Source organism: Osmerus eperlanus, chromosome 7, assembly GCF_963692335.1.
Source record: "Osmerus eperlanus chromosome 7, fOsmEpe2.1, whole genome shotgun sequence".
NCBI lineage: Eukaryota > Metazoa > Chordata > Actinopteri > Osmeriformes > Osmeridae > Osmerus > Osmerus eperlanus.
The window spans coordinates 3,020,669-3,044,709 of record NC_085024.1 but is presented as its reverse complement, the minus strand read 5'-3'; the positions used below and the strand labels follow the sequence as shown (position 1 = coordinate 3,044,709).

General features: G+C 49.3%; 1 protein-coding gene across 1 annotated transcript in view; it reads left to right on the top strand.

Annotated features, from left to right (window-relative positions):
- The window catches only part of tsnare1 (T-SNARE Domain Containing 1), a 98,589-nt gene that overhangs the window by 67,630 nt on the left and 6,918 nt on the right, over positions 1 to 24,041 (top strand). The window contains exons 8-10 of the mRNA XM_062466525.1: positions 2,386 to 2,556; positions 13,258 to 13,330; positions 21,799 to 21,881. Of these exons, the coding sequence (XP_062322509.1) occupies positions 2,386 to 2,556; positions 13,258 to 13,330; positions 21,799 to 21,881 (327 nt within the window). The remainder of the gene's footprint in view (positions 1 to 2,385; positions 2,557 to 13,257; positions 13,331 to 21,798; positions 21,882 to 24,041) is intronic.

Here is a 24,041-nt window from a genome sequence, read left to right as displayed (position 1 = left end):
AGGACCTGAGTCCTGGTGGACTCCAGCTTGTCTCTCTCCCAGAGAGGCGCTAAGCCTGGGTGGACTCCAGCTTGTCTCTCTCCCAGAGAGGCGCTAAGCCAGGGTGGACTCCAGCTTGTCTCTCTCCCAGAGAGGCGCTAAGCCTGGGTGGACTCCAGCTTGTCTCTCTCCCAGAGAGACACTAAGCCTGGGTGGACTCCAGCTTGTCTCTCTCCCAGAGAGGCTCTAAGCCTGGGTGGACTCCGGCTTGTCTCTCTCCCAGAGAGGCTGTAAGCCTGGGTGGACTCCAGCTTGTCTCTCTCCCAGAGAGACACTAAGCCTGGGTGGACTCCAGCTTGTCTCTCTCCCAGAGAGGCGCTAAGCCAGGGTGGACTCCAGCTTGTCTCTCTCCCAGAGAGGCTGTAAGCCTGGGTGGACTCCAGCTTGTCTCTCTCCCAGAGAGGCTCTAAGCCTGGGTCGACTCCAGCTTGTCTCTCTCCCAGAGAGGCTCTAAGCCTGGGTGGACTCCAGCTTGTCTCTCTCCCAGAGAGGCTCTAAGCCTGGGTGGACTCCAGCTTGTCTCTCTCCCAGAGAGGCTCTAAGCCTGGGTGGACTCCAGCTTGTCTCTCTCCCAGAGAGGCTCTAAGCCTGGGGGGTTAGAGCAGGAGCTGCATTGTGTTGATTCCGAGGCGTGGCTGATGTCAGCGTCTAATTCTGCGTCTCGTCGCCGATCGTCTCGCTGATAATCCCCCTCCACCGTCGGTCAACGCGTCCTCACCAGGTTGCTTGGCTCTGCATGCTGCTTTGTCAATTCGTAAAACGGGAAAACAGTTTTTTCACCTCAGCAAGACTGTTTGGTCCACTTAAACTGTTCTGTCTGAGCTGAGATGGGTTCCTTAATGAAACACAGCACATTTAAAAGTGTTGATTTAACTCCAGGAGTATTTATATAGGTCCGTCTCATAAGACTGGACTTGTACACACTCAACGAGTAAAATATACACTCCTGGTGCTTTTAACACTTTGGAAAAACTTGACATGACATGTTTTATTATTACTACCAATGTTCTTGTGGTTAAGGAAAGGAGACCCAATTTTCTCTCACCCTCCAGTGGACTCTCTGCCTGACTGTTGGAGTCTGACAGTGGGTGGGCTTTATTCCAACAACAATGAATGTCATACTGGTCTAATGAGTAAGTTATCTTTAGAGGAGACGGGGAGATGAGACAATGTAGGACAGACGTTACCTTTCCTGACACCGGGGAGAAAAGTCCTCTTCAAGAAGCGGAGAGAATTTATTCTGAAGACCGACCTTCATCGTGTTAAGCGAAGAGATTTATTAACGTTTAAATGCAGATTGATGACAAAAATATATGTTTTCTGTGGCGGGTAGTTGTTGATGAAAAACCTCAAGACAAAGGAAATTCGAACGACTGCCACAACCCTCTTGGATGACTCTACCAAAACACAAATGAGCTGTTTTGTGTTTTGTGATGTTTGTTGTTTGCAGTACAGTAGACTAACACAACTACAGTGCTGGAACAGCTGTTGTAGCGGTCGACTGGAATAAACCAACTTCAACGGCCATCATTTAGAGACTACATAGCATTTAAACGTATATTTAGAGATTAAGTAACCGACCAAATCCGACTCAGTTCTGTATCCCCTCATGATCAAATCGATCAAATCAAATGTATTTGTACAGCCCTTTTTACATGCAATGTCACACAGGGCTTCACATAGAACTGCACCTCAACCAACCTTTATGATCTGAGGAGTGGACTGGACCAGAGACAGTAAGGACAACAGGAAGCTGTCGTAGGTTGCTTCCTGTTAGGGTGGACGAGGTCTGGATGAGGTGAATCACTCCTCTGGGTCTTAGATAATAACATTGTTTTCATGGGCCTCCCTCAATGTCATACATATGCAATCAGGGGGGGGCGGAGGGCCGATCAATGGTCCACTCCCCCACTCCTCTCCTCTCCTCCCGTCTCTCCCATCGAGTGGGCTGAAAGGAGCGATCCACTTGATGAGGCGTGGGGGGGACGTGTTTTCGCTCCCTGGAGCTGAACACTCAGAGCTCTGGGGCATGGAGAGCAGATCTGAGGCCTGTATTGTCTGGGTTACACATTCATGTATTCTGCTGAGTGGTGGTGCAGGGACCTGGAAGGGGGGGGGGGGGGTTGTGGGTGTTGACTCGGAGGTGCTGTGACTCAGAGCGCGCTGGTCTGACTCACACACGTCTGGACCTCTGCTCTGACCCACTTTGAGGCTGTCAGAACCTGGAGAGCACAAACAAGTGTGACATGGTCAAGTTGAAGTCGACCCCAGCTCACTGATATTTGTGTGTTCTTGTTTCTCCTGTGTGTGTGTGTGTATGGTGTGTGGGTGTGTGTGTGACCACAGAGTCCCCAGACACCGTTTGCTGAGCTGTGCGATGAGGGGCCTCTGTTTGACACGGGCGAGGAGGTGTCAGGTCCTCCGCTGGAGGACCAGGAACAGGTCTTCCTGTCCGAGATCAGCGAAGAAGACGTGGAGGTCCTCCGACAGAGAGAAGAAGCCCTGCTCCAGATCGAGGTGGGAGAAACACACACCTCTACACACACACACACACACACCTCTGCACACACACACCTCTACACACATACACACACACACCTCTACACACACACACCTCTACACACATACACACACACCTCTACACACATCTCTACACAAACATGTACAAAAACACCTCTACACACACACACACACATCTCTACACACACACTTTCTCCACCCTCTCGCCCTTCCCTGTCCTGTCTCTCTGCACAATCTCTCTGAAAGGAATGAATGCAGAGATGCCCCCAAAAAGTATCAAAATATGACGAGTCAGGAGAAGAACAAGCTAGACTCTTAAATTTCCACGTTCTTCCTTTATTAATGCATCCAAACATCCCCCTTCCTCTGCTTCTCTCTTACAGCTTGAGTTATTAAGAGTAACATTCGTATTTAGCCTTTACGTTGATTTGTTTATGGATGTCAGCTAAGACTGCGGGTCGCAATCAGAGGGCAGATGTTTAGTATGAAGATGCAGGTTCTGTGGAGTCCGGACAGGGTACTGAGCAACACACAATTACTTCAGCTCTTTTAGAGCTTTGCTTGTTTCCCGTCCAGGGCTTTGTTCTGAATCCTGATGGTCCCTTTAAAGCAGGGGAGAGGAGGAGAGGGAGGAGTCTGTTTACCGATCCCCGTTGCTCTCTACTCGAACATCTGGACACCTCCCCCCCTCGCCAGGAATCTCTCCGTCTGTCTGCTGAAACTTTGCGTGACACGCTCCGATAAACTTCCCCGCGGAGCATCTGTAATCGCCCTGGAGACCGTGAGAGAGGAAGCGTGCAGCGGCCGGAGAGAGGAGCAGAACCTCCTTCAGACCGGAGGGTGGGGGTGGGGGTGGAGCGGAGTGTGGGGGTGGAGTGGAGGGTGGGGGTGGAGTGGAGGGTGGGGGTAGAGCGGAGGGTGGGGGTGGAGCGGAGGGTGGGGGTGGAGCGGAGGGTGGGGGTGGAGCGGAGGGTGGAGCGGAGGGTGGGGGTGGAGTGGAGGGTGGGGGTAGAGCGGAGGGTGGGGGTGGAGCGGAGGGTGGGGGTGGAGCGGAGGGTGGGGGTGGAGCGGAGGGTGGGGGTGGAGCGGAGGGTGGGGGTGGAGCGGAGGGTGGAGCGGAGGGTGGGGGTGGAGCGGAGGGTGGGGGTAGAGCGGAGGGTGGGGGTGGAGCGGAGGGTGGGGGTAGAGCGGAGGGTGGGGGTGGAGCGGAGGGTGGGGGTAGAGCGGAGGGTGGGGGTGGAGCGGAGGGTGGGGGTGGAGCGGAGGGTGGGGGTGGAGAGGAGGGTGGGGGTGGAGTCCCTCCGCTTCCTCAGGGTGTTACTCATCTCCTCGCTCCGCCGGGTGCTGGCCGAGCGACAGGAGCGCCAGTGTGGCGGTTATGGAGCACTGACGGCTCCGTGGGCGCGGCGTGGCGGAGGCGGGCGTGGCGGAGGCGGGCGTGGCGGATGATTGGTGTTTGACTGGGTGTCCTGTCTATCTGGGTTTGGGTAGAGAGAGCCTCACATGGATGACTGTCACAGTCACTCTGCAGGCAGGTGCTGAAGGCTTCGGGCTGAAACCACTCTGTGACTGATAGAATCTGACAAAGGGCTTTTTCTGTCAGAAACACTCACACACACACACCTATCAATGGCTTTATTCTGCACCCACTTTCCTCCTGACACACAAATCTGCACACATCTAACACACACACACACCTACTGTATACAAGCACACACACACCTACTGTATACAAGCACACACACACCTACTGTATACAAACACATACATACACACACCCCTAATGTATACACACAGGTACCTACTTTTGACACATACTGTACACACAAACAAACACACACACCTACTGTAAACACAAACACATCAAACATACATCCATAAACACACATCAAACCCACTCACAGACACCCCCACACACACTCACAGACACCCCCCCACACACACACTCACAGACACTCCCACACACACACTCACAGACACCACAGAACGTTGGGAAGCCCCATTCAAGTGAATGGAGCATTCTACAGCATTAAGAAGAGCCGTGTAATAACTCTTGTGAAACACTGTCACCCTCAGAGGAAACACCATAACTATCTCTTCTGAAACACTGTCATCCTCAGAGGAAACACCATCACTATCTCTTGTGAAACACTGTCACCCTCAGAGGAAACACCATCACTATCTCTTCTGAAACACTGCTGAACCTCTGCTCTGAATGGTTGAACCCCCAATGATCGAGAAGGAGAGAGAGAAAGAGAGAGACAGAGTAAGAGAGAGAGAGAGACAGGGAAAGAGAGAGAGAGAAAGAGAAGGAGAGAGAAAGAATGAGAGAGAGAGAGAGAGAGAGAGAGTGAGAGAGACAGAGAGAGAGAGAGAATGACAGTGCAAAGCAGACTGTAGTCCTCGTAGCCCCTCCCAATCCCCTGTTCTATAGACACTCATCCTCTCCCCCCCCCTTACACAAAGGACACACTCCTCCTCTCTCCTCCTCTCCTTCCTCATCCTCTGCTGAGGTTACCATGTTCCTCTCCTCCTCTCTCCTCTCCTTCCTCATCCTCTGCTAAGGTTATCATGTTCTTCTCCTCCTCTTCCTTTCCATCCCCTCCTCCTCTTCTCCTCCTCCTCTGCTAAGGTTACCGTGCTTCTGTCCTCCCATGCTGGGTTCTGTCAGTAGCAGTTTAGTTCTCCTCTGGAAGGAGTAATTACATTCAGTCCTGCTGTCCTTGAGTATGATGCTACTGTTCTTCATGCAGACACACAGATAGGAGATAGGATATTGATACCACGGTCTGCATCCACACACACATCCACACATCGCACCCTCCTCCTTCTACACGCACACAAACACAGACCGGCACACACACACCCACGCACACACACTTACGCGCACGTCTCCCAATCCACCACCCCCCCCCCTCCCCCACACACACACACCTCACCCCCCCCCCCCCCCCACACCCCCCCCCCCACACACACACACCAACCCCACCCATCGGCATAGGATTCGTTTCATCAGAACGTGAATGAATGTGAAAACAGCTCAGGGCAAAAGGAGAGGACAGCTTTCAAGGGGAATGAGAACGCAACAACACCTGGCGCTGTGGAAGAGATGGAGGGGAAGAGAGAGGGGGGAGAGGAGAGAGGGGGGAAAGAGGGAGGGGAGAGAGAGATGGAGGGGAGAGAGAGAGGGAGGGGAGAGAGAGGTAGGGGAGGAGAGAGGAAGGAGAGAGGGCGGGGAGAGATAGGGAGGGGAGAGAGAGGTAGGGGAGGAGAGAGGAAGGAGAGAGGGCGGGGAGAGGGAGGGGAGGAGAGAGGAAGGGGAGAGGGAGGGGAGGAGAGAGGAAGGGAGGAGAGCCGGGGAAGCGTGCGGTAGCTACCAATGTTGTCGCGGCGTGGCGTACAGTAGGCAGAGCTTACCCTTGACAGGGTCAGGAGGAGCACGGAGAGGGGGGAACAGGACGTTGGCGCTGTCTGACCGGAAGTGAAGGACTCTTCCTGTCTGGAGGCTTCTTCTTCTTCTGTCATTGGGAGAAAAACGTCTGTGTCGTAAACTTCCTGTCCGTCCCCCAAAATGGTTGTTGATTTACTTCCTGTATTGTTCTCTCCGCCGTCTCTCAAGGAGAGGTCCCATTGGCTGAGCATGTTCCCATGGCAACCCGTAGGAGTGACCAGGAAAGGCAGTAAACTAATTCATTTTTCCTCACTGACAAAACATTTCAATATATATACTATCTTCTGCATTTATATAAACTCTATATATGTTTTAATAAGAGAATGGTGGATCAACATGAATGTTGATGTCAGATGCCATTATAACAGGATCTTTCGTGACAGAACCGCCAACCAGGAAATCTCTGCTGGAAGGCTGGCCCAGGGTGTACTCTCTAAGTTGTTATTCTAGATTCATCCCTCCTCCCATAAACCCCCTACCACACACACACACACACACACGCCGTCAGCCTGCTAGCTGCTTCCCTGTACTCTGTGTTTTGGGGTGTCGAGTCCTTGGGCGACGGCAGAGAAGAAAACATTTGATTTTACATTTGAAACGGTTTCTTCAGCAAGGGCAGGCGAGAGGAGTCCCAGGCTGGAGCGTTCTGCAGCCGGGCAGGACGGGTGGCACCCCCCTCACCCCCCCTCACCCTTTCCTCACTCCCCTTCACCTCCCCGCACCCCCCTCACCCCCCCTCACCCTTTCCTCACTCCCCTTCACCTCCCCGCACCCCCCTCACCCCCCCTCACCCTTTCCTCACTCCCCTTCACCTCCCCGCACCCCCCTCACCCCCCCTCACCCTTTCCCTCACTCCCCTTCACCCCCCCTCGCCCCCCCTCACCTTTCCTCACCAGTGCACGTAAACCAGCTTAGCAGTGTTTCTGCTGTGGCAGTCACTCTGTGTCCTGCTGCTGTAGGCCCTGGGCGGGGGGGCGGGGGGGCGGGGATCTCATATCAGCCGTAAACACATTTATCAGAGACAGAGAGAGAGAGAGAGAGAGAGAGAGAGAGAGAGAGAGAGAGAGAGAGAGAGAGAGAGAGAGCAATGTTTGAGGCGAGAGAGCAAAGACCAAGAGATCAAGTGGAACCGGGGAGGGAAAAACAAGAAAGGAAGAGATGGAAGAGAAAAAAAATGACCCGTGTCTTCCTTCCTCTCCCCACACCTGCGTGCTATTTATCATCACTTCATCATCCATAATGTCATCTGTGCACAATCACATCATCTCCACAGTCATCAACAGCAGGCTCGTTCCCGGGGGCGGACTGCACCCATCATCAGGATCAACGTCCGTCCCTGCGGAACGTCCCGGCACACGCGTGGTGGAGTTCACCAGGTTCTGGGTTTGACTGACGTTTCAATCTCCAGTCCCACGGCTCCGCGAAGTGTTTGTGAGAGACGCGAGGGCCGCTGAATCTCCCTCTCTCGCCGTCACACTTCCGCGCACGCTAATCCCCTGCTCCGCGCTGCTGTTCCGGAATCTTCCTCACTGCGAGCGACGGCTTACGCCTCCCGCGAGTCAAACTATTCGACGCTCTCTCCGACGCCGAATGACTGTCGACAAACGCCGCGATCGATCATCCGGCTCGAGCCCTGTCACGGCGGCAGGAGGAACACAGGGCGTCGATCACCCGGGAAGCCGTCTCCCTCTGGTGGGGCGGAGGAGGAGGGGAGGAGGAGGAGGGCTGGGATGAGGACTAGAGGGGAGCTGGCGGAGGACAAGAGGATGATCACAGCAGATGATGACTCAGAGGCGTGTGGAGGGTGTGGAGGGGGGATGAGACGGTCCAGGTCTCTCTGGTTGTGTCCTAGCAGGCCCACAGACTCCTCTGGTTGTGTCCTGGAGGCCCACAGACTCCTCTGGTTGTGTCCTGGAGGGCCACAGACTCACAGGTGGGGCGGAGGAGGAGGGGAGGAGGAGGAGGGCTGGGATGAGGACTAGAGGGGAGCTGGCGGAGGACAAGAGGATGATCACAGCAGATGATGACTCAGAGGCGTGTGGAGGGTGTGGAGGGGGGATGAGACGGTCCAGGTCTCTCTGGTTGTGTCCTAGCAGGCCCACAGACTCCTCTGGTTGTGTCCTGGAGGGCCACAGACTCACAGGTGGGGCGGAGGAGGAGGGGAGGAGGAGGAGGGCTGGGATGAGGACTAGAGGGGAGCTGGCGGAGGACAAGAGGATGATCACAGCAGATGATGACTCAGAGGCGTGTGGAGGGTGTGGAGGGGGGATGAGACGGTCCAGGTCTCTCTGGTTGTGTCCTAGCAGGCCCACAGACTCCTCTGGTTGTGTCCTGGAGGCCCACAGACTCCTCTGGTTGTGTCCTGGAGGGCCACAGACTCCCCTGGTTGTGTCCTAGCAGGCCCACAGGCTCCCCTGGTTGTGTCCTAGCAGGCCCACAGACTCCCCTGGTTGTGTCCTAGCAGGCCCACAAGCTCCCCTGGTTGTGTCCTGGAGGCCCACAGGCTCCCCTGGTTGTGTCCTGGAGGCCCACAGGCTCCCCTGGTTGTGTCCTGGAGGCCCACAGGCTCCCCTGGTTGTGTCCTGGAGGCCCACAGGCTCCCCTGGTTGTGTCCTGGAGGCCCACAGACTCCCCTGGTTGTGTCCTGGAGGCCCACAGGCTCCCCTGGTTGTGTCCTGGAGGCCCACAGGCTCCCCTGGTTGTGTCCTGGAGGCCCACAGGCTCCCCTGGTTGTGTCCTGGAGGCCCACAGGCTCCCCTGGTTGTGTCCTGGAGGCCCACAGGCTCCCCTGGTTGTGTCCTGGAGGCCCACAGGCTCCCCTGGTTGTGTCCTGGAGGCCCACAGGCTCCCCTGGTTGTGTCCTGGAGGCCCACAGGCTCCCCTGGTTGTGTCCTGGAGGCCCACAGGCTCCCCTGGTTGTGTCCTGGAGGCCCACAGGCTCCCCTGGTTGTGTCCTGGAGGCCCACAGGCTCCCCTGGTTGTGTCCTGGAAGCCCACAGGCTCCCCTGGTTGTGTCCTGGAGGCCCACAGGCTCCCCTGGTTGTGTCCTGGAGGCCCACAGGCTCCCCTGGTTGTGTCCTGGAGGCCCACAGGCTCCCCTGGTTGTGTCCTGGAGGCCCACTGGCTCCCCTGGTTGTGTCCTGGAGGCCCACAGGCTCCCCTGGTTGTGTCCTGGAGGCCCACAGGCTCCCCTGGTTGTGTCCTGGAGGCCCACAGGCTCCCCTGGTTGTGTCCTGGAGGCCCACAGGCTCCCCTGGTTGTGTCCTGGAGGCCCACAGGCTCCCCTGGTTGTGTCCTGGAGGCCCACAGGCTCCCCTGGTTGTGTCCTGGAGGCCCACAGACTCCCCTGGTTGTGTCCTGGAGGGATCAGGCTCACCTACACACAGCTGCTGCAGCACCCAGCGCTGACTACGACTGGCGTGTCCTCTGGACCAGTGGCGGCTGCTGGTCTTTCAAACAGGGGAAGCTCATTTTCGGCCTACATCATATACATTTTCAGTTCACTGGCTAGTTCACCCCTACGACACTAGCCTAGCCTACTGTATGAATGAATGAACTATTTAACCAAAAAATATTTAAACCCGAAGGAAATATGGGAATTAGGTTCAACTGAAACAAGGAATGTGATGCATAATTGTATGAAATGTATGATGAAAATTGGCTAGCAATTTTACCAAGCAAATACCAAGAAATAGGTTGCAGCCGTTTGTCTTTCAACTTCTGTTGCAAAATCCGTTATGGGACTGAGCTTGAATAGCTTCGGCGACTTTTTATAGTACAAAATAGTCAATCAAAAGGAGATGCAGTCTTTCGACAGACCCTCCAATCATCACGCGGACCCCAGCGTCCAGGCCAGCCCACTCCTCCATTCACCCCCAGAGACGCTGAGCGTCCAGGGCGGGACATAATCGCATCATTTATCCAATGACTCTCGCTTCTCTCCCTCTCCGATTCGCTCTCTCCCTGCCTTTCTTTGTCTCTCTTTAACACGCTCACCCTCTCTCCCGCTGTCATTCTTCCTTCCTAGACTCCCCTCCCCCCCTCCCTCTCCCCCTCCTCTGCCCCCTCTGTTCCAGTCTGGTTGGCCAGTGTGTTAGTGCCTCTGAGGCAGGGGGCGGGGCTGGCTGCCTCACCTGTTGGAGGGCGGCGGAGCGAGGCCAGAATCTCCCAGAGTCCTCGGCGGGGGGTTGGAGCCGCTATCAGGGCTGTGAGCTGAGTGACTGCTCCTGGAGGCTGGCCTGCATACTAACTCTGCTGCTGTTCCCTGCTCAGGAGCAGGGGGCACTGTCTGCTGCAGCAGCTCTCTCTCTCCTCTCCCTCACTCCTCTCTCCCTCACTCCTCTCTCCCTCACTCCTCTCTCCTTCACTCCTCTCTCCCTCACTCCTCTCTCCTTCACTCCTCTCTCCCCTCACTCCTCTCTCCCTCACTCCTCTCTCCTTCACTCCTCTCTCCCTCACTCCTCTCTCCCTCACTCCTCTCTCCTTCACTCCTCTTTCCCTCCCTCCTCTCTCTCTCCTTCCTCTCTCCCTTACTCCCTCCTCTCTACCTCACTCCTCTCTACCTCTCTACTCTCTCCCTCCCTTCCTCCTCTCTCTCTCCCTAACTCCTCCCTCCTTCCTTCTTTCTCCCTCACTCCTCTCTACACTAGTTCCTCACTCTCTCACTCACTCACTCTCTCCTCCTCCTCTACTCCTCTCCCCCCCTCTTCTTCTCTTTCTGTCATCTCCCCTCCTCTCCTCTATTTGTTTCTCCCTCACTCCCCTCCTTTCCTCCTCTCTCCCTCCCCCCTCCTCTGCAGTCTCCAGCCTTGGCTCGCCTGCTTCAGACCAGTTCTCCCAGTCTAGAACCCTGGCCCTGGTACTCTGGGTGTTGTGGTTCCTGAGTTCTGCTTCTGTGTTCTGCTTCTGAGCTGTGGTTCTGTGTGTTCATCAGGCTCACAGTGACTACAGGGGCGGGATGTGATGACAGGTGCCTGGGTGAGAGTGTTCTGTTGGAGGTCCCCTGCTCCAGGAGAGACCAGGAGCTGAATATAACCCCATGAAATATGGAGAAAGGCACACTTCTGGCCCCGAGCCCACTCACCCCCTCACCCCCTCACCACTCCACACGCCCCAGGCTGGGCCTTCACATAGCACAACATGCCATTACCATCTCTCCCTGTCTGTCTTCATCCCTCTATCTCTCTCTCTTTCTCTCTCTCTCTCTCTCTCTCTCTCTCTCTCTCTCTCTCTCTCTCTCTCTCTCTCTCTCTCTCTCTCTCTCTCTCTCTCTCTCTGTGTCTGTCTTCATCTCTCCCTCTCTCTTTCTCTCTTTTCATCTCTGTCTTTCATCATCTATCTCTCTCTCTCATTAACTTGCTGTCTATTTTCATCTCTCTTTCTCATCATCTCTCTGTCTTCATCCCTCTCTTTCTCTCGCTTTGTCTGTTTTCATCCCTCATTCTCTCTCTCTGTCAATTCAATTCGATTCAATTCAATCATGCTTTATTGGCATGAATGAGTGAGCATTGTTGCATTCACTGTCTCTCTCTCCTCTCTCTCTCTCTCTCTCTCTCCTGTTATAACTCAAGAGTTTGGTACAGCTTTTTGTCATTCCAGTGTTGAGACCCAGTTGCCAAGCACTTTGCCAGGTAAAAGAAACGTGTTGTAATTCTTTCCTGCGATGGAGAGAGGTGCATACAGACGAAAGCAAACGAAAAAGTCTTTAGCATCATGAGGTTCCTGCCAGAGGCCATTTTGGCTCCATCCAGATGGTGTGTGCCAGGAGCCCGGATGGATGCCAGTTTCCCCAGCAATCTCAGACACCTGTGATGGATGGCCCAGTGGGTTAGGCTACACAAACGCAGCTGTGATTGCATGCTGCAATAATGGGGCAGGGGGGGACCTGGGAGAGGGAGATAGACAGAGGGGTTTATAAGGCTCCATATTGCTTTGAGCTGATACACAGCGAGAACAGATTCAAAGAGAGAGAGAGTTTGGGAGGAGTCGCTACAGGTCCAAAAGAGCACACCTCCCTCTCTCCATCACTCACTCTCTGACTCTCTCTCTCTCTTCACCTCCCTCTCTCCATCACTCCCTCTCTCCATCACTCACTCTCTGACTCTCTCTCTCTCTTCATCTCCCTCTCTCCATCACTCACTCTCTGACTCTCTCTCTCTCCATCACTCCCTCTCTCCATCACTCACTCTCTGACTCTCTCTCTCTCTTCATCTCTCTCTCTCTCCATCTCTCTCTCTCCATCACTCTCTCTCTGACTCTCTCTCTCTCTTCATCTCTCTCTCTCCATCACTCTCTCTCCATCACTCCCTCTCTCCATCACTCACTCTCTGACTCTCTCTCTCTCTTCATCTCTCACTCTCTGACTCTCTCCCTCTCTCTCCATCACTCCCTCTCTCCATCTCTCTCTCTCCATCACTCTCTCCATCACTCCCTCTCTCCATCACTCCCTCTCTCTCCATCACTCACTCTCTCTCCATCACTCACTCTTTCTCCATCACTCCCTCTCTCTCTCCATCACTCCCTCTCTCTCTCTCTCTCTCTCTCTCTCTCTCTCTCTCTCTCTCTCTCTCTCTCTCCCTCCCTCCCTCTCTCTCTGTCTCCCTCTCCCTTTCTCTCTGTCTCCCTCTCTCTCCCTTTCTCTCTGTCTCTCTCTCCCTTTCTCTCTATCTCTCTCTCTCTGTCTCCCTCTCTTTCTCTCTCTCTCCATCACTCACTCTCCCTCCCTCCCTCCTTCTCTGTCTCTCTCCCTCTCTCTCTTTCTCCCTGTCTGTCTCCCTCTCCCTCTCTATGTCTCTCTCCCTCCCTCTCTGTCTCCCTCTCCCTTTCTTTCTCTCCCTCTCTCTCTCTGTCTCTCTGTCTCCCTCTCTCTCTCTCCCTCTCTCCCTCTCTCTCCATCACTCACTCTCTCTCCCTCTCTGTCTCCCTCTCTCTCTCCCTCACTGTGTTCACTCAGTTCAAAAACAAGTCAACTCAAGCACAGGCGTTCCTGCGGTGAAAGCAGAAACTCCCCCTGACTGATACAGGAGCCAGTTGGGTTTCATATTTTTACAATTCATTTTTTTTTGAGCACTTGACCTCAGCAAGGAAACTTTTTGAAATGTGTTGTGAATGTTGAGAACAGTTAATACTTTAAACCCTTGAATGCGGACAATATTTAACCCTTTAAATCCTTGAATGTGGACAATATTTAACCCTTTAAATCCTTGAATGTGGACAATATTTAACCGTTGTCATGTGTTTGTCTTCAGAGGGACATGTTGGACATCAGCCAAATCATGAGGGATCTCGCCAGCATGGTCCACGAGCAGGGAGACACCATCGGTATGTATGTGTGTGTATGGGGGGGGGGGGGGGGTTATGTGGGTGTGTGTGTGTAGGGGAGGGGTGTATTTGTGTGTGTTTGTGTGTGGGTACGTCTATGTGGGTGTGTGTGTATGTCTGTGTGGGTGTGTGTGTCTTGATTGGAGTGTGGTTCTCCTTCTTATTGGGTGTGCTTTGCCTTCGGCAAGGGCACAACCTTTGTTCTCTCACGTATATATTTATTTATTATTTATTTTCGCCCCCCTAAGGATCAGTCTCTTTTTGGACTACATACACAGCGGCGGTGTCAAAAGGTTCGTCTTGTTAGCGATTGCGTTGGTTGTATTTTTATTTACGTTCCGTTGCATGGTTTAAGTAGAAATTGCGTTTTTGTGGTGAAAAGTGAAGCTAACGGTGGCTAATTTGCTAGCCACAGTCACTGACGTTACTAACGTCACTACGTCACTAACGTCACGAAAACACGCGTGACTACCTGTAGCAGAACATTCGTTTCGCATCTGTTAACTTGGGGGATAGCTAGGCTAACTATAGCTTTACTGCAAGGCAGCTGCAGAAACGCCACAAGCAAAGAGGGCAGGGTGATAACTATTTACTCATTTTACTTTGTGATGTGAAACACAATTATGAAATGTAATGTACAATATTAGCTGATATTATTAAGGAAGTAGGCCCACATCTACTTTCGGAAACGGTAGTCTACTATTTCACTGAAGCATTAGCATGACATTAGCCTCTGTTGCCCGGGCAACACATACCACAGTGGTCTATGATGCATCTGTTTTCAATCGTTAAAATAAACATTCCTCACAAATACATTTTCGTTGTAGGATTTATTATGACATTACATTACAAGTAAACGATTTGTTGGTGAAATTATCATTACCTGTGGTTTCAAACCAGTGTTGCTCATTGCAACGCTGTAGCCTACGCGAGACACTACAAAAACATCTAACTTACACAGCTGTTTAGGAAGTCAAACGGCGACAGAACATGTTCGGCACTCCCCTTACTTAAATCAAAAGTCTTTCAATAGGTGAAACTATCTGACTACTAACCTGAACTTCATTGCCACAGTCTAAACTTTGTCAATCTGTTCATGAAAATAATTAATTTCAGCCTAAACCGTACAACGGAACGTTAAATCGAATTCAAGCAACGCAATCGCTACCAAGACGAACACAGCAGTAGTCTAGTACTGTACTGTAGTAGAATTTACCGGGGAAGCTTCTCCACACAGGGCTATATCGCATTTTGCGTTGTTACTGACAATGATCGCTACCAGTGAGCTTTTTATGAATGAGCGATTTTCCACTAAATAAATGTCAATCTTATTTACATTTTTGGGTGCATTTTTTCAGTTAGCAGATGGTAATGTTTGAATCGCGATTCCATCTTCTACTGCCGGGTAACGTCGTAGAATAATCTTCAAAGGGGGTTCTTTATTAATGAATGAATGCAATATGAGTAGGCTAAATGCCTGAAAATATCACGAGAAGGGAAAACTTAAAAGGACGTTTAAGTCGTAGAGATTAGGTCAATTTTTACACCGGTCTGCCAAATGTATTCTTTGATTCAGCTATGAGGCTGCCTCTTGCAGGGGAAATGAGAAGACATCATATTTCATTCTACACTTCACTCGTATTTTGAGTTGTAAATGAGCAGCAAAAAAAAGATGATTTTAAATCTATGTAATCTTTATAAATAATAAGTAGGCCCTATGCATTTTTATATAAAATATACAGAAATATCAGTTGTAAAAATGTCATTCAAAAATGGACCCCTGTGCAACCGACGCAAGCAAGCACACCCTACAATTTCCCCAGAAATTGTACCCTCTCTAGTTGTAATTGGCATCATTGTGTTGTGTCATGTCCATCAGCCCAGCATGGATGACCTTTATATGACCTTTAAACTTGTGCTTCAAATTCATTTTCACTCACCCTAATTCTGCCAAAGTGGGTGTACTTGTGTGTGTGTGTCTGTGTGTGCCCCAGGGGTCTCTATTTATAATTAGGGTACTTAACATTTTAGCTACTGAGTAATGTGGCTCATTATGTTGAATATCATACAAGTTGCATTGTCTGGTTCCTAGCAAAGTTCCCTGGCGCTGTTTGTATTAGTTTAGGCATAAAGAGAAAAACTAAAAGTGTTTCCCAGAGAGGAGCTATGGAGGATGACAGATGAGAGTACAGTACTACTGAGTACAAAGTGCTTCTGTTTTCCCCTGTGAGAGGATCTCTGCTACTGGAGGGGTTGAGTGTAGGAGTCCTCTAACTTTTGTGGCTTCAGTACTGCCTTTTCCTGATGTCTGAATCCAGGTAGCCCCTATACCCACATCTTCATGATTTACTCTGAATCCAGGTAGCCCCTATACCCACATCTTCATGATTTACTCTGAATCCAGGTAGCCCCTATACCCACATCTTCATGATTTACTCTCGTATGTTTCTGCTTTCTTTCACGTTCCCCCCTGTAGTACCTCTGCACCCTTAATTTGAGAAATGCCTCTCTAACTCTTTGCATTGTTCTGGCTGCTGACAGGGTGTGTGTCCTGTAGTGCATGCTACAGCCCACCTGTAGAGGAAAGGGAGAGGAGAGAGAGCGAGAGAGAGATACTGACAGACACAGAGAGACAGAGAGAGAGCGAGTGGAGGAGTGAGGGGTGTGGGGGAGTGAGGGGTGTGGGGGAGTGAGGGGTGTGGGGAGGGGCTGGGTGTGTGTGTGGGGGGGGGCTGTGTGTAGAGAATAGTGCAGAGCCATGAGTGAGATTCAGAGATGCACTGTGCTGGGTAGTTCACAGCCATTACAGAACATAATCACACCCTGGATCACTGCCTGCAGATATAGAAATAAAATAACCCTCCTCTTCTCCACTTTGCTACCTCGCACATTCCTGTCCACGTGTGTGTGTGTGTGTGCAGGTGTGCGTATGTGGTGTGTGCATGTGTGTGTGCGTGAGTGTGTGTGTGTGCATGAGTGTGTGTGTGCGTGTGTGCGTGGGAGGACATGAACACATCCAAGAAGTTTGGGTGAGAGCTTTCAGCTCGCAGAGGCAAAGCTGGGACGAGTCGTGACTCCTGGATTAATGCTCCGCTCCTACTCTGACTCGTGCAGCCACACAGAGCCACAGCCAGGGGCAGCTACACAGGAAGTAGAGTCACAGCCAGGGGCAGCTGGACAGGAAGTAGAGCCACAGCCAGGGGCAGCTGGACAGGAAGTAGAGTCACAGCCAGGGGCAGCTGGACAGGAAGTAGAGCCACAGCCAGGGGCAGCTGGACAGGATGTTGAGTCACAGCCAGGGGCAGCTACACAGGAAGTAGAGACACAGCCAGGGGCAGCTGGACAGGAAGTAGAGTCACAGCCAGGGGCAGCTGGACAGGATGTTGAGTCACAGCCAGGGGCAGCTACACAGGAAGTAGAGTCACAGTCACAAGTCATACACCCACATATATATATACACACGTATATACCCATACATACACATACATACGCACATACACCAGGTTATATAATGATAATAATAATAGTAATAATCAAATAATAGATTAGAAATTTTTTCTTGAACATAACATGTCTTTCTTTTCTTTTTTTATTACAGTAAAATGTAAACAAAATATGACATGTTCTATACATTGTTCTCATTGTGGCTGTCTCTAAGGCCATGACAGGCTGATACATACTTTGCAGCTAAAATACAGCAGTTAGGTTTTTCTCCCAATAAATAAAACTGTCTCTCTCTATTTGTTACATTTTCAAATTCCTTGTATATGTTGGTAATTTTGGGGAAGTATGTGGTTTGAATGTCTTTATAGTGGTCACATTCTGTTAGGACGTGGAGCTCTGTCTCCACTTCTCCCTGTGAGCAGACAGAGCACAGCCTCTCCTCTCTGGGCAGCCATGTCTGCCTGTGACGGCCTGTCTCTATGGCCATGCTGTGCTCACTGAGTCTGTATTTAGTTAATGTCTTCCTTATTTTTGGTTCAGACACAGTGATCAGGTATTCTGCCATTGTGTACTGTCTTTTTAAATTCAACATGTATTGTATGTAACAATGTATTTTTCTTTTTGCTATTTTGCTATTTGTTTTGGATTAATTATGTTGCTGCTGTCTTGAGGCTCTGTGGGGTTTGGTGAGCAGAGCCTCGGGACTAGCTGGATGAGAGGACTCTTCTCTGGCTTCATCTTTTGGCATAGAAGGGCTTTGTGGTGGAAGGTATTTTCATCACTTTGGCTAAGGTGTAGGTAGAATTTAGTTGCTCTTTTTTGTATGTTGATGAGTAGAGGATACACTCCTAATTCAGCTCTGCAGGCATTGTTTGGGGTTTTCGTTGAACTCTTAGTATGTTTTTACAGAATTCTGCGTGCAGGCTTTCTATGGGGTGTTTGTCCCACTTGGCAAATTCTTGGTTTGTAGGTGGGCCCCAGATTTCACAGCCATATATCGCAATGGGTTCTATAATGGATTCAATCATTTTAAGCCAGATTTTGATGGGGATGTCAATTTTAACATTTCTTTTGATGGCGATGTCAATTTTAACATTTCTTTTGATGGCGTAAAAAGCCCTTTGTGCCTTGCTCAGGTCATTTGCAGCCTTTTGGAAGTGGCCTGTGGTGCTGATGTTTAGACCAAGGTAAGTATAATTTTTGGTGTATTCTAATTGGTCAGTTCCCAGGAGGAATCGATATTTGGGATCCTGATTTCTGGTTATTTTTTGGAAAACAAGAATTTTAGTCTTTTTTAGATTGACTGTTAGGGCCCAATTTTGACAGAACCTGTGCAGCAGGTCTAGATGTTGCTGTAGTCCCTCCTTGGTTGGGGATAGAAGCACAAGGTCGTCTGCAAAGAGGAGGCATTTGACCTCTGTGTCCAGGAGAGGGATTCCAGGTGCTGCAGACTGTTCTAGTTCCCTCGCCAGACCATTTATGTAAATATTAAAGAGGGTGGGACTCAGACTGCATCCCTGTCTTACTCCTCGACCTTGGACAAAGAAGTCTGTATGCCTTTGTACAATTTTGACTGCACACTTATTTGTTTGTTATTTGTGTACATTGATTTTATGAGGTAATATGTTTTCCCCCCGACTCCGCTCTCTATCAGTTTATATAAAAGGCCTTCATGCCAGATTGAGTCAAATGCTTTTTGGAAATCAACAAAGAAAGAGAAGATTTTATTTTTGTTTTGGTTAATTTGTTGGTCGACAAATGTTTGTAGAGTGAATATATGATCCGATGTACGGAAATTTGGTAGAAAGCCAATTTGACATTTGCTATGTCAAATTGGATAATTATGTCTATGTTTTTTATTTTCCCATTTTCATTAGTAAAATCTGGGTTTCTGCTCTTAAGGCCAAAAGTAGAGGACCTCAGTCCTTGTATATTCCAGCATGATATGGTAAAAGCTTTGTAATTCATAAAATATTTCTAATATTTTGTTGTTATTATGCTATAAGATGCTGGCAGAGCATGCTGAGCATCTGTTGAATGTTCCTCATCTCGCAGGATGATGGGGCTTGGTGTGTTGCTCTACTCACAGCTTGAGCGTAGCTATGGCGGCCAGGATTGGGCTCTTGTTGTTCTGTGGATGGGTTGTAGAGGGTGCGCTGGGGAGGATCAGGTAGGTTCAGGGGGGGAGGATATTGAGGCTGACCAGGGTTGGTTTGGGTAGAATGGATCGGGAGGTGGGGACTCTCTGACGGTAGGTATTCTGGTCCTGATGGATTCTGTCTGTCTGTCTGGTGGTGCTGTAGTCTTGTGGGGGGGGTTTTTGGCTGTAGGTCCTCTGTGTGCAGCTCCTCTGGTTGTAGCTCCAGGAAGACTTCTCCTTGCTCTGGTTGTAGCTCCAGGAAGACTTCTCCTTGCTCTGGTTGGGCTGTGTGGCCTTATGCTTCTCCTATGGGAGTTGTTGGGGTTTCGATTGAGCGCTACATCTTTGAGTGTCTTGGCGAAGGTAGGGATTACTGATTTGTAAAGGTGTACTTGGTCATACAGACAGTCAAGATCAAGTGTGGGGTGGTGGGCCAGTTGGACGTTAGGCTTGAGTGCACAGTCTCTGGATATGCTGGCATTAATCCTCTGGATGGTGGCAGGGTAGAGATCACTACTCTTGAGTTAGGGAAAGTGTGTGTGGCTTTCTCTATGACACCTTTAAGTGCAGTGGCCACTTTATCTTGCAGTACTCTTAAGTCGTTAGTACCCGTATGAATAATAATAATAATTATCTTATTCTTAGTTTCCAGCCATTGCAAATCCCTTCTTTTTTAGTTGAGGGGTAGTGCGCTTTAATAGCACTGTGCCAGGCGAGGGGCTGGTCACTGTAGAAAATTAGGTTGCTGACATCTCCAATTTTGTAGGAGTCGGCATATAGTATCTGTGGGTTGTTTTTTAGAAGCTTTTGTTTGTATTGTTTTCGGCCATTCTCATTAGTAATATCCTTTGGATATACTATGGATATTGCCTCCATACCAGGGGGGAGGGAATCCATATTCTAGTACATTTAAGAGGATATTAAATTGTCTGTATTTTCACTTCATTCAGTTAGCTAGTCTAACTACTTAGCTGTTTTGATAGCTCTGATTTGTTTGACAACAACTCACTACGTTGTCATGGAGACGAAGGTGAACTGTTAGCTTGCTAGCTTGCTGTGGAGTTCTTCAAATTACTGTATTTTTCTACTGTCATTTTGCTTAGAAAGATGTCCGACTTGTTCGGTATTTGTTCCTATACTGTTCTCCACCTTTTTTCCTTGTATAACTAGGTATAAAGATCTCTTCTGTATGGAAACTGGACAGTTGACAGTTAACAGCTGTTGACTCCTTGGAACCTCTTTCTCTCTATTTCTGTCTCTCTGTGTCGATCTAGCTCTGTCTCTCTGTGTCTATCTAGCTGTCTCTCTGTGTCTATCTATTTCTGTCTCTCTGTGTCTATCTAGCTCTGTCTCTCTGTGTCTATCTCTGTCCCTCTGTGTCTATCTGTTTCTGTCAGATACCAACATGGGAGTGACTCATAACATCATGCTGACCAGGGATCTTCCTCATGAGCAGACAGAACACCCAGACAGAGACAGAGAGAGAGACAGAGAGAGAGACAGAGAGAGCGAGAGAGAGACAGAGAGGAGAGAGAGACAGAGAGAGAGACAGAGAGAGACAGAGAGGAGAGAGAGAGAGACAGAGAGAGAGACAGAGAGGAGAGAGAGAGACATGGGGGGGGGGGGATGGTGGGAGAGAAGTATTCATTCATTTAACTGGTGAACCAAACATTTGTTTTTAATTGGGAAAATAATTTAAATTGACTTTGAATGAATTCTTACTTGCTGTAGTAAATATGTGTGCAGTGAATTAGGACAAGTCATTTGGATCATTCCTACATGGCAAATAGGTTTAAATGTTTTAGTTCTACCTCAAGTGTGTATGTGTGTGTGTATGAGTGTGTGTGTGTCCTTCAGTAGACGACAGGATGTGTGTCAATCAGGTTTACATATAGCACTCTGTTCTGAGTGTTGCCTTCAAGCATGCCCATGCACTAAAACACAACTCCTCGATTAGTGGTGAGGGTGTGTGTGTGTTTATGTATGAGTATCTGTGTGTGCATGTAGGGACATGTGTGTGTGTGTGTGTGTGTGGAGGGTCCAGATGCACAAGGACACCTAGAGAGCAACAGGAAATGAGCAGTAGGCCCTCCACCACAAAGCTCTCAGATAAATGAGATTTAAAAGTGACAGCGTCATAATGAGAGGGATGTGGGTTGCTTTCCGTCTTATGGAATCTGAGTGTCCTTTACACAGTCTGTATAGACAGACCTTTACACAGTCTGTATAGACAGACCTTTACACAGTCTGTATAGACAGACCTTTACACAGTCTGTATAGACAGACCTTTACACAGTCTGTATAGACAGACCTTTACACAGTCTGTACAGACAGACTTTTACACAGTCTGTCTATACAGACCTTTACACAGTCTGTATAGACAGACCTTTACACAGTCTGTATAGACAGACCTTTACACAGTCTGTATAGACAGACCTTTAAAGTTTGTATAGACAGACCTTTACACAGTCTGTATAGACAGACTCAAATAGTGCATCAGCACAGAGCGGCAAAATCAATGTCATTTCATAAGTGCATGATTGGAACCATAGGGTGTCATTTGGAATGATTAAAAAAACATGGTATGCATAAATCAAGATATCAAAAACAAAACATTATGCTCTCTTAAACAGTGCATTGTTTCTCCAACCCTGTTCCTGCCTGTTGATTTTTGCTTCCAACACACTCATATGATTTGATTCAATACTAATTATCTTACAAACTAGCTCCTTATTAAAATCAGGTGTGCTAGATTAAAGTTGGAGCTCAACCCTCCAGGCAGGTAGCTCCCCAGGAACACGGTTAGAGACCCCTGCTGTAGAGTGTGTGTATGGGGGAGGTTTGTGTGAGGTGAGTGATCATGATGTTTGATGTTTCGTTCCAGATAGTATCGAGGACTACATACAGACCACCACATCCAATGTGGAGACAGCCAATCAGGAGCTAGCGAAGGCCAGTCATCACCAGGTACACTTTCTGGCTCCTCCCACCCGTGTTACTGTGTCAGTGTGTGAGGGGCGACTTTACATTCTGCATTTTATTCATTTAGCAGATCGAAAGCAGCTTACGTATGGATGATTACGATTGCCAGTGTGTTTTCTCCCATTTATGAATCTGACATTTTACAGGATACACATTGATTCCATCTGTATTTGTTGGAGCTTGAAATGTATTTCAGTTGAATGGAGACTTCAAATTGCTGTGATGAAACAGTTAACTCGGTATAATGAGACGGGCCAGTCAGCGAATGCAATTTCTTGGTTTGGGTATTGTAGAACAGGACTTTATTACATTCGTCTGGATGTAGAGAAACCTAGAGAGCTTATTTTTCCTTTTCCACCATCTCCTTCCTCTGGCTCAATCACACGTACAGAGAGAGAGCAGCAGCAGAATTACATTTTCGCCCGGAGTCTTTTACAACACAACAGATCTCACACTCCACTTCCACAAATGTGAATTTTTTTCGTCTTTTTTATTTTACTTTTACGCGGAGGTAATGAATTAGAAGTTTTCATTTCGTGAGACAAGTTTATTGTCTATGAAAGAGAACTACATTAATGTGCAGCGGAGGGGAGACACAAACAGACGGTTGTTTGGAGCGTGTCTGTGGTTTGAGTGACGAGAATATGCTAATTTGGTTGCGAACCAGTGATGTTTTATGAAAAGCCGTTTCAAGGCGTCTCTGGTTTTCGCATCCAGGAAGTGTGAAGCTCTGACTGTTGTGTTGCATCTCAGTAGAGCTAAGCAGTACTGTAGTGTGGGCATCCACCCCTCTGGCTATCCTACATAATGAATAGACTTAAGTGCCACAGGGTTAATAATAGGCAAAGGTTTTCTTTTTCTGTTTGAACACAAACACACACACACGTAAACATGCCCACACACACACACACACACGTACACACCCACACTAATACAGTCATGGATTGTTGTTTATTGTGTCTCATGAATCATTGTAATCGTTCCGACAGCAGTCAGTGAGATCACCAGCTAGCTAAGCAGCACACTAGTTGGCCCCAAAGTTTAGAGGGTGTCTCTCCTCTGTTTCCCCATCCCTTCCTCCTCTCCTCCACAAGTGAGTGTGTGAGAGGGCAAACGAGCAAGTGGCAACAGCTTTCTCATTAATTGTCATTTCATTATCTCAAGGAGAGCTGAGCCATGACCAAGCTCAAGCTGAGCAATTTAGCTCTGCGCCAATCCAGACGGCAGGCCCTGTTCTCCTCTCTGTCCTCCTCTGAGTACAGGATAGGGGGAGGGGGAGAGACAGGTCTCAGAGAGATAGAGAAAGAGAGAGGAGTGGGGGGGAGAGGGAGAGAGGGAGAGAGGGACAGGGAGGGAGAAAGAAGGATTTATCAGGGAGAGATAGTGAGAGGGAGATGTGCTGTAGATGATAATGGATAGATGTGGATAACAGAAGACGAGATTACGAGATTGAGGGGGAAATGGAGAGATGGAGATGCAGAATGAGAGAGAGTGATAGAGATGCGGAATTAGAGAGAGATAGAGATGCAGAATGAGAGATAGAGATGCAGAATGAGAGATAGAGATGCAGAATAAGAGAGAGAGAGATAGAGATGCAGAATGAGAGATAGAGATGCGGAATGAGAGAGAGAGATATAGATGCAGAATGAGAGATAGAGATGCAGAATGAGAGAGAGATAGAGATGCAGAATGAGAGAGAGAGAGATCCAGAATAAGAGAGAGAGAGAAAGAGATGCAGAATGAGAGATAGAGATGCGGAATGAGAGAGAGAGATATAGATGCAGAATGAGAGAGAGATAGAGATGCGGAATGAGAGCGAGAGAGATGCAGAATGAGAGAGAGAGATAGAGATGCAGAATTAGAGAGAGAGAGATAAAGATGTGGAATGAGAGAGAGATAGAGATGCGGAATGAGAGAGAGAGATAGAGATGCAGAATGAGAGAGAGATGCGGAATGAGAGAGAGAGATAGAGATGCAGAATGAGAGAGAGATAGAGATGCAGAATGAGAGAGAAAGCGGCAGGCGAGCACACTGAGACTGATAGATATAGATACAAAAGAGAGGGAGAGAGACAGACCAAATGAAAGAAGGGACGAGAGAGCTTAATATACATCTATACCTGTCTATCTAAGTATGCTATATATA